This window comes from Pelmatolapia mariae, linkage group LG22 (genome assembly GCF_036321145.2).
Source record: "Pelmatolapia mariae isolate MD_Pm_ZW linkage group LG22, Pm_UMD_F_2, whole genome shotgun sequence".
Lineage (NCBI taxonomy): Eukaryota > Metazoa > Chordata > Actinopteri > Cichliformes > Cichlidae > Pelmatolapia > Pelmatolapia mariae.
This window is the reverse complement of record NC_086245.2, coordinates 20,182,936-20,192,056: the sequence shown is the minus strand read 5'-3', so window position 1 is coordinate 20,192,056 and position 9,121 is coordinate 20,182,936. Positions and strand designations below refer to the sequence as shown.

The 9,121-nt window shown below is 43.1% G+C and overlaps 1 protein-coding gene across 1 annotated transcript; it reads left to right on the top strand.

Annotated features, from left to right (window-relative positions):
* Positions 1 to 462: 462 nt before the first annotated feature.
* dync1li1 (dynein, cytoplasmic 1, light intermediate chain 1) lies at positions 463 to 9,121 on the top strand. Its single transcript, XM_065470994.1, has 13 exons — positions 463 to 637; positions 904 to 977; positions 2,915 to 3,031; positions 3,193 to 3,423; positions 3,673 to 3,827; positions 4,035 to 4,128; positions 4,669 to 4,804; positions 4,897 to 5,008; positions 5,248 to 5,307; positions 5,447 to 5,491; positions 5,619 to 5,706; positions 5,823 to 5,945; positions 7,812 to 9,121. Exons 1-13 carry the CDS (start codon positions 534 to 536, stop codon positions 7,928 to 7,930), a joined length of 1,458 nt encoding a protein of 485 aa, XP_065327066.1. The 5' UTR covers positions 463 to 533; the 3' UTR covers positions 7,931 to 9,121.

Sequence of the window (9,121 nt, the reverse complement as noted above, 5' to 3'; positions counted from 1 at the left end):
TTTTTGTGCTGTACAGCTTTTAAAGGCCTGAACAGTCGATTTGAAGTCCATCCAATTCCTACACGGAATTATCGCTTTATCTCCTTATAGGCTTAGGCCTGATGCCCCAATATTCACAAATCAAGGCACTGATTCTGGATGCAGCACATTTAAGAGGATATTTTGTCTAAAAGACGGATTTTTTTTAGCTTCTTTTGGAAACTCGATTATTTATTTGGAACAAAATGACGAGAAAAAGAAACCCAGTTATTTCCATACAGCCCATACATGTTGTATTATTATTATTATTATTATTATTATTATTATTATTATTATCTTTGCTGTTGGTTTTACACAGATTTATTTTGAATAATGCAGAAACACTGCATGTGGACTTTGCCTGGGGTTGTGTCACACTGCCCTGTGGCTGAGATCATTTCATGTCTGGAGCAGGGACAGCAGCTTTGTGCGGGCGGACCACGCCCCGGGCCGGGCTAGGTTAGCGCTCTGCTGCTACATCCGGGCGCTCCGTTCGGTTTCCAAGCCCTGCGAAGATGGCGACTTCAGGGAGGAGTGCACTATTATCCTCCAATTCAACTGGACCTAGGAGCACACTGGAGAACTCCAACCCAGAAGAGGATGATGGGCAGAACTTATGGTGGGCGATGGCTGATTAGAGCTGGTTTATTGGGAGCAGAATTTGGGGGCGCGGAGAGTCCACTGTGCTGGGATAAGGATGGTTTGACAGCTAGCCTGCTAACGAGGCTAGCTAGCATCAGCACCAGACTGATTGGGCACTGGTGACACAGCAGCAGCAGCAGCATTACTACTAGCACGTTTTAGCTTCTCGCTGTCAGTCGTTTGTTTGTGAATGAATGAACAAGCATGTTTGGGCGTGTTGTAACGGGGATGCTCTGTGTGCAGGTCCACAATCCTGAGCGAAGTGTCAACCCATTCAAGATCAAAGCTACCGTCTGGGAAAAATGTCCTGGTCATGGGTGGGTATCTGTGTTTGTCTGCACTCTCCTGGCTAACCAGTAGGCACCGTTAGCTCCAACAGCCCAGGAGCTGGTGATCACCTCATCCGAGCAGTTAGACTTAATTTTGCTTCCCTGCTAAGCTAGCATCTCTTTGGACTGATGAGGCTTTGTTGTTGACGCGTCGGCTAGCTGAGGAGAGGTGGAGACAGGTGTATTTTGTGAGCGCCTGCACTGGCGCGCGGTCATGTACGCGCGCGCACGCACACACACACACACAAGCTCACGATGATATGTAAGCTAATACAGCCGCTTTGAAAGCCTGCAAGTCATTCTAGCAGTCAGCGATGCTAGCAGCAGCTAGGCAGAGATGATTGTGAGTGGACGGGACAGACCAGCGGACTGTGTTGTTGTTTCATTGTGCAGGACCACAGAGCTCCGCGTGGGTGAAGCGGACAGGGTGCCTCCCTGTCTCGCTCCGTTCTCGTGCCACGACACAAAACACACTGTCGGCACATCCGCCCGGGATAATCCGCAGCCCGCACACCCATTCCAGCTAATCAGACAGCTATACCCGTGTACAATGACGGCGAGAGGCCATTTGACTATAATGCTACCTGTGACAACATCATCAGCACTGCTTTATGATGCGTTGAGTCCCCCTGTCGGTGTAAGTTAATATGGCAGCGAGCAGGAATGGATGCAGCGCTGACCTAATCACATACAATAACAATGCTTTTGTGTCAGCTTAAGAGGATAGCAGGAACTGCTTAAATGTCTCCACATATACACAGCATATTGTATCGTCCTTAGATCGCTCTTTAAAACAATAACCTCTGTGACATAAGAAAAAAAAATTAACCATAGACAGTTTTTTTTTGTTTCAATTCAGAGTTTTCTAAATGTAGTTTCAATGGAAGCTTATTTGTGCCATCGAATTTTTATGCATTTATTTATTTACCAGGCAAAACGTAGTGAAAATGTATGACAAAAAAAGACTAATTTGATGAAGGTAATAGCTAATGCAATTTCATGTCTATTATTGTTAAATTAAATTTTAAATGATAAAAAAAGATTTCATTTTTTACAGTATTTTTTTTTTTAAAAACACAGTTTCACAGTTCTTCACAATTTGCATAAAACACACATTAAATATAAGTGTATATATCGTGATATAAAGGACACAAATTTAATCATACATTCATACCTGTTTATATGCAATGATCCTTTCAATAAATCATTGTTGGGATCATAGTCAAAAGTGAGGGGCACATTCCAAGAATAAACTAAAACTAGTAGTAAACATGCAGAAAAGAACCATAAAACCCATAATCTATATAATGTGTTCTAATCAGGCTGATGCGTTTTGCCTTTTCTGTAACATCTATCCATTCATTTTCTTCCACCTATTAGAGTCAGGGTTGCTGGGGGGCTGGAGCCTATCCCAGCTGTCATAGGGCGAGAGGCAAGGTATGCCCTGGGCAGCCTGCCAGTCTGTCACAGGGCTAACATAGACACAGACACACCGGTGAGTCTAAACTCCACACAGAAAGGCCCTAGAATCCAGGAGCTTCTTGCTGTGAGGAGACTGTGCTAACCACCCTGCCGCCTGTCTTATGAATAATACATTTGAAGTTTGCTGGTTAGGCAAAGAAAGCAATTTTTGTGGCACACCTTGACCTATAAGAAAATGCTTCCTATATATTAATATTATAGGTATTACCTTTGAATTATGTGCAGCTCATAACACCAGATAGAGGTTAATTATCAAATTGTATACCTGAAACAGGGCTGTAGTGAATTGGTAGACCTCAGTTTTCATGCCACTTAAAACGCTTTTTCCAAATTTATTATTATTTTTTTTGTTCTTGTGTTGTTGTATCTGATTGGGGGGGTGCATATTGTGTTTGACTGGTTATATTTACTGCATGTTATGTACTGACTTTATGTGTGTTTAGGTGAGGTGGGCTCGGGAAAGACCACTTTGGTTGCAAAGCTACAAGGGGTTGAAGAGTACATGAAAGGCCGTGGCCTGGAATATCTCTACTTCAGTGTTCACGACGATGACATTGATGGTAACCTGCAAACGCCTGCTGTTCACAAAACAAATTACAGAGTCTTACTGTGCTTCTGTTTTTGTGACTGCAGAGTAAACTCGAGCGCTGAATATATCAGGAGGCTGTGTCGGAATGTTTACTTGAACCTGCTTTGTGTGTGTGTTTGTGTGTGTATTTAGACCACACTAGATGTAATGCCTGGGTGTTAGACGGAGACCTTTACCATAAGGGTCTACAGGGAGTAGCTGTACCGGTGGACTCTATCGACAACACGTTGCTCCTGATAACGGTTGACATGTCGCGGCCTTGGAACGCCCTGGACTCTCTCCAGAAGTGGGCCGCCGTTGCTAGGGAACACATTGACAAACTCCGAGTCCCCCCAGAAAAGCTGCGGGAGCTGGAGCACAGACGTGAGTCATACTGACAGCAGTCAGACTTAGAAGTAGATAAATCATAATTTCTTCACAAAAATTGATCTTAGAAATATAAAATGTTACTCAGAGAAGTGGCATCTTTGTAAAAGACTTAAATGGGTTTGTCTAAAGAGGTTCATTAGAAGAATTCTAACAGGAGGTTTTTAAAAACTGACCTCTTCAAGGTCCCAACAATTGCTTATCTGTATGTGCACCTTAACGGTGTTTGCTTGCGTTTGCACGCAGTGGTAAAGCAATTCCAGGAGTACACGGAGCCGGGTACCGGGGAGGATGGAGCACCGCAGAGGAGGAGTGAAGAAGAAGAGAGCGTGCTGCTGCCCTTAGGAGACAACACACTTACACACAACCTGGGAATACCAGTAGTGGTGGTCTGCACAAAGGTACACATAACACTGTTTTTCCTCCACACGCTGCAAAAGTTGTACCATGTGTAATTTTAAGCTTCGTGGCCTTTAAGATGGAGTTTTGGGTCTATTGTTTGTGTGTTTTTTTTAGCAGGAAAGGTTTCATCTCATAGCAACACAGTGCTTATTTTTTGCATCTCTGTACAAGCATTCATCTCTGACGTCTGTTTATCCGTTCCTCAGTGCGATGCTATCAGCACACTGGAAAAAGAGCACGACTACAGAGACGAACACCTGGATTTCATCCAGTTCCACATCAGACGTTTCTGTCTGCAGTGTATCCTTCCTTAACAAACTGATGGCTAGCGCAACCTGTAACCCAAAAGTCGTACTGTTGTAGAGAACATAATGAAAATGTGGTGCATATGCAGTGTCTTTACGTGGCTGTGGAGCTTTACATTTTGTCTGTTCCCTTCTATGAGGTGTTTTGTCCATAGGATTTCCCTGGCACTGTAAGCTGTTAAAAGTTGAACTGTTGACAGTGTTTTCATTTATTTTTGCAAACTGAGTTCAGTTATTGTCAAAGTTCACCCAGTATTGCTTCAAGTTGTTTGTTTCTCTGCGTAATTTCACTCAGTCAATAGTGAGTGAAAGCAGGATTTCATTTTTCAGGTTTATTGTGTTTAAAAACGAGCACAAAGACTAAAATAATTACACGCTGCCTCAGTTCTTTTGTGCCCCTGTAGCAATTATAAGCCAGAATTGGGTTTTTCAGTTGTGTCACTGTTATTAAAAGAATTTTGTTTTTGTGAGTGTTTATCATCGTTTCTGGCTCTAGATATTGGAGTGTTGAAAATATCCTTGACAGCCGTGTCAGACGGCGCCTCTCTGCTTTACACATCAGTGAAGGAAATGAAGAACCTGGACATCCTGTACAAATACCTGGTCCACAGACTCTATGGCTTTCCATTCCACTGCCCTGCGCAAGTGGTGGAAAGAGATGCCGTCTTTATGTAAGCTGGGTTTTGCGCACATGTGTGCATATTTAAAGTGCTGTGGGCACCACCTGTATCTGGTTTGTAACCAAGTCTCCCTCCTCCACCAGTCCATCAGGTTGGGACAACGAGAAAAAGATCGCCATACTTCATGAGAACTTCCAGACAATAAAAGCAGAGGACAGCTTCGAGGATGTAATAGTTAAGCCACCAGTCAGAAAGGTACATGCTGAAACATCCTCTTATGCCAGTTAATCCCACTAAGTCACACTTACTATTATAATATCATATGCTACCACAAGCCATCATTTTTACAGTTCATAGCGGTTGCACTAACCTTTAATGTCCCTGCAGGGGCTCACGATCATGTTCGGTCAAATCCAGTTGCTTTTGAGCTACAAAGAAGCAAAAAACATTGATACATTTATATGTTGTGTTTTTTTTCTCTTTCCTTTCATTAGATTGTGCATGAAAAGGAGATTCAGGCAGAAGACGACCAAGTGTTTCTGGTAAAACTGCAGGTCAGAAAACATTTCACCGGTGTCGATGCTATTTGGGTTTGCTGCTTGCAGGTGCTCAAATTAACTCACACTTGAGGGTTTTAATATGTTAATGAAGTGCTAATTCGAGTGTGTGTGCATGTTGTGCTCTAATTTACAGTCGCTGCTCGCCAAACAGCCCGCTGTGACAGCAGGACGACCAGTGGTGAGCGGTCCATTTTATTTATTTATTTTTTCCTCCCAAGTTTTGGCTCGCATGATAACAGAAAGCTCCCTCCAGTGTCCTTATGTGTGAAATCAACTTGGGTTTTTTTTTTTCCGCCTGAATATAGGACACCACAAGCAGGGCACCCACGGGCTCTCCGAGGACGAGTAATCGCTCTGCAGCGGCCAACGTAGCAAATGCTATGCCACAGTCCGGTATGTCAGGCATTTTGTCCTTGCGCACATACACCCATGTCGGTTTCTCTCTAAATGCACTACTGTTTGCATGTCTGTGCGCATGTTTTTTTAACTTGAGTCTCATTATGCTGCAGGTCAGACTAGTGAGGGTGTGCTAGCCAATTTCTTCAACAGTCTACTGACAAAGAAAGCGGGGACGGCAGGGCCCGGCACACCAGGTGGTGGCAACAATACACCGGGAACTGTACGGAAGTCAGGTGAGAACACGCTGAGGCGTTGGAAGCGCTCTGCTTTTGTACCCCTGAATCGAAGTGACCTGTTATTCAGCTGTCTTTGAAGACATCGCATATTTATTCAGTACTCATCACCTGAGCTTCTGTTTGTTTTTGTCACCTGTTTGCCATCCTTCCTCCTGACTCTCATCCTCACACTCCAGACAGAAACACAACCCTTAATAAAGACAGTCATTAAAGGGCCTGTGTGCATCTACAAGTTGCACAAACCTACACCCATCACCGTCGTCTCTATGTCTGTTTGTAGCTCCGTGTGAACGTCTTTTCCTTCTTAACTAACCCTCACTGTCTTGTGTGCAGTCTCACTGTTAATGCCATTCATAATGTGTGTGTGTGTGTTTGTGTGTGTATGCACTAGTCAGAGGATGCTGGCCACGTTAAGGTGTGTGTGAGCAAGATATTTCTCATCATTATTGCTTGTGTATGACACCGAGAGCACCCATTTATTCTTTTGACACGCCTTCTCCAGCATCCAAAGCAGGAGTATTGCTGGGATCGGTCCTCCTGTATCACTATTTACTTCTCGTATAAAGACAGAGACTGGGCTGCGGGCTTTCTGTTTATGTTAATTTATTTACATATGATCTATCCTTTCAATATGGAGGTTATGTCTATATATAAGTTTGCCCAAGCTGAGAACTAAAGTAGGGGTCCAGGAGATGATCCCATGGCTATTTAATTACTTCTCCGCCTAAGTTTTGCCTTCAGAGACACAGTTAGTCTCAATGATCGAATATGTAATAGAATAAATGTGCTGATTTTTGTGGCTAGGAGCACATCTACAAAATGTGAAGATCACCTAGCAGTAAACCAGGAAGACAAGGATGAATGGATTTTAATGACAGTCACATCCCATTTATTTTCCCTTTTCCCTAATACCCCTGTCTTCTTGTTACTCTCTCACTTTAAATAATTTGAATGATTTGTTTGCATGTTGCATTGCATTTCACTAACATCTGCCGAAGTCAGTGCACATGATTCTGAGTAACGCTGGGTTATATGAAGGAAATCTATGTCAACACTTAAAAACACGATAGCTGTAAACAATTTACATTGTATAGCCAGCATACATGCAGGTGTTTTCAGCCATCATGCACACACTGTGGAAACTTTCATATTCAAATGAAACCTTTATATTAATATAAAAATTGTATATTTATATAAAAATCTTTATATTCTAATATATTGCCTTTTGCTGTGTAATTTAGATAACAAGTGCAAGAAGAGCCAACGGCAGTTGAATACAATACTTTGATGTCTTTTAAAATAGGATTGATATGATCACACAGTTATTGCACAAATGTGTAAACCTGGACAGAAGTAAATGATCTCTTTCTATATCTAGAGAGGAATGGCACTAATAAAGACTTTGAAAAACATATTTTACCTCTTTGCATCGTTGGCTTGGCTCCCTCTGTTGAACTATCGAATTTATAAGCCTATTGTCATTATCCTGAGGAGCAGCAGAAGCGCTGCGGTTCCTCATGCAAATGAGTTGAGACAGAATGAGACCACTGAAACCAGTGCAGTCGTCTGCTTGTATTATAGATGAAAAATATCCATTAACAGTACTAAAATCATGTTACTTTTCATAACTATGATGAATAATAATCAGCTTCTTACCCAGCTCTTATTTTAACCATGTGCACTTAGCTTTTTTTTTTCTCTCTCTCTCTCTCTCTCTCTCTCTTCCTATTGCATTGTGCATTGTTAACCACTCAGTGCTGTGAAAACGCACTGCTCTTTGCTGCATTGGCTAAGCGGCTTGTTTATTTGATTGTGTACTCTTTGACATAGCACCGATTTGTACATCCCTGCTAACATTTGTAGGTTCAAAGCTGGGCCTCAGCGACGTCCAGGCAGAGCTGGACCGCATAGCCAGCCGAGAGACTGACTCTGACTTGTCCAATGCCAACGAGACCCCTGCCACCGATGGGCAGGACACATGAAGACCAGCACCCTGCTCTCCTTCCCTCCATCCCCTGCACCTCACTCACCGTCCGCTTCCCTTCTTCCCTCCACTCTCCACCTCGTCATAAAGATGCAGGGAAAAGGGAACGGGTGGACATACCAGTTCCCCCCCCCCCCCCCCCCCCTCCCCATTCTCCTTCACTTTCTCCTAAAGGAGACGAACTCGCCCTTTACCCACACTTTGTTCCCGCTCACTCCCTGTTTTCTTCCCGGCTGTTACACCAAGGACAAGTATTTGTCTCTTTTAAATACAAGAGGGTCTGTTACATGAGAAGTATATGGTTAGTGGGAGGGGGGCAATGGGGGTGTAAAGGCCGGGATGGGAGTTGGTTGGATTGCAAGAACGACAACAATGGTGTTTTATCCATCCACTGATTGTGATGGTACAGGTGGTGTTTTTACTGTAGGAAATGCTGAGGGCGCATGATGATGAAACTGCACTTAGGTAATAACATAGGGATGAATGTGTGTGTATGTGTGTGTGTTCATGGGTTTAATGTATGTCTGGTAAGTCACACTTGGCCAGAGGAAGACATGTAGAAGAAGAAGGAAAAAGAAAAATGCCTGACATAAAAACTGCAAGAAGTTTTTTTTTTATGATGAAGGGGAAAAAAACATATTAGTTTTGTGTGTGTGTGTGTGTGTGTGTGTGTGTGTGTGTGTGTGTATGAATGAGAGTGAGGCAAATAGAACTGTTTCGTCGAGAGGTTTTTTGGCTGTTTGCATTTCAACCAAATGACAAAACAAAACAAAAACATTACTATGCTCTTACACTAGAAACTCTTAAAACAGTGCAAACTCTAATTGCAGCAACAGAGTCTGCATCACTACACAAACCAAACAACAGACCTGACACTCAAGCTCTTCTGTCATGGTACCCTACGATTGGCCAAACTGCCCCTCGAGGTACAGACCAGACTGTATGCTGAAAAAAGGGAAGGTTTCAGAGGGTAGGTGGGTAGCTGAGCTTTACTTGTTCAGAAACACTAGCGATTAAGTTCCATAGTTACTGCTGGCAAGGGGAATGGCTTTCGGGGGGGGGGGTCACAACAAGAATGTACAGTCATTGTCTCGCTGATCGGTCCCGTTATTTCAGATCTCTGTGTTGACGTTTGTATAATCAGATCTGTCAATCAGTTAAATAAAAGTTGTATTTATTCGGATTCATC

Bases quoted from the DNA above. Each gene is read 5' to 3' on its own strand.
- dync1li1 (XM_065470994.1), top strand. From the start codon at position 534: ATGGCGACTTCAGGGAGGAGTGCACTATTATCCTCCAATTCAACTGGA. The intron at 3,032-3,192 runs GTAACCTGCAAA...GTGTGTATTTAG, and splicing joins TCACGACGATGACATTGATG to ACCACACTAGATGTAATGCC. The intron at 5,492-5,618 runs GTGAGCGGTCCA...GCCTGAATATAG, and splicing joins TGACAGCAGGACGACCAGTG to GACACCACAAGCAGGGCACC.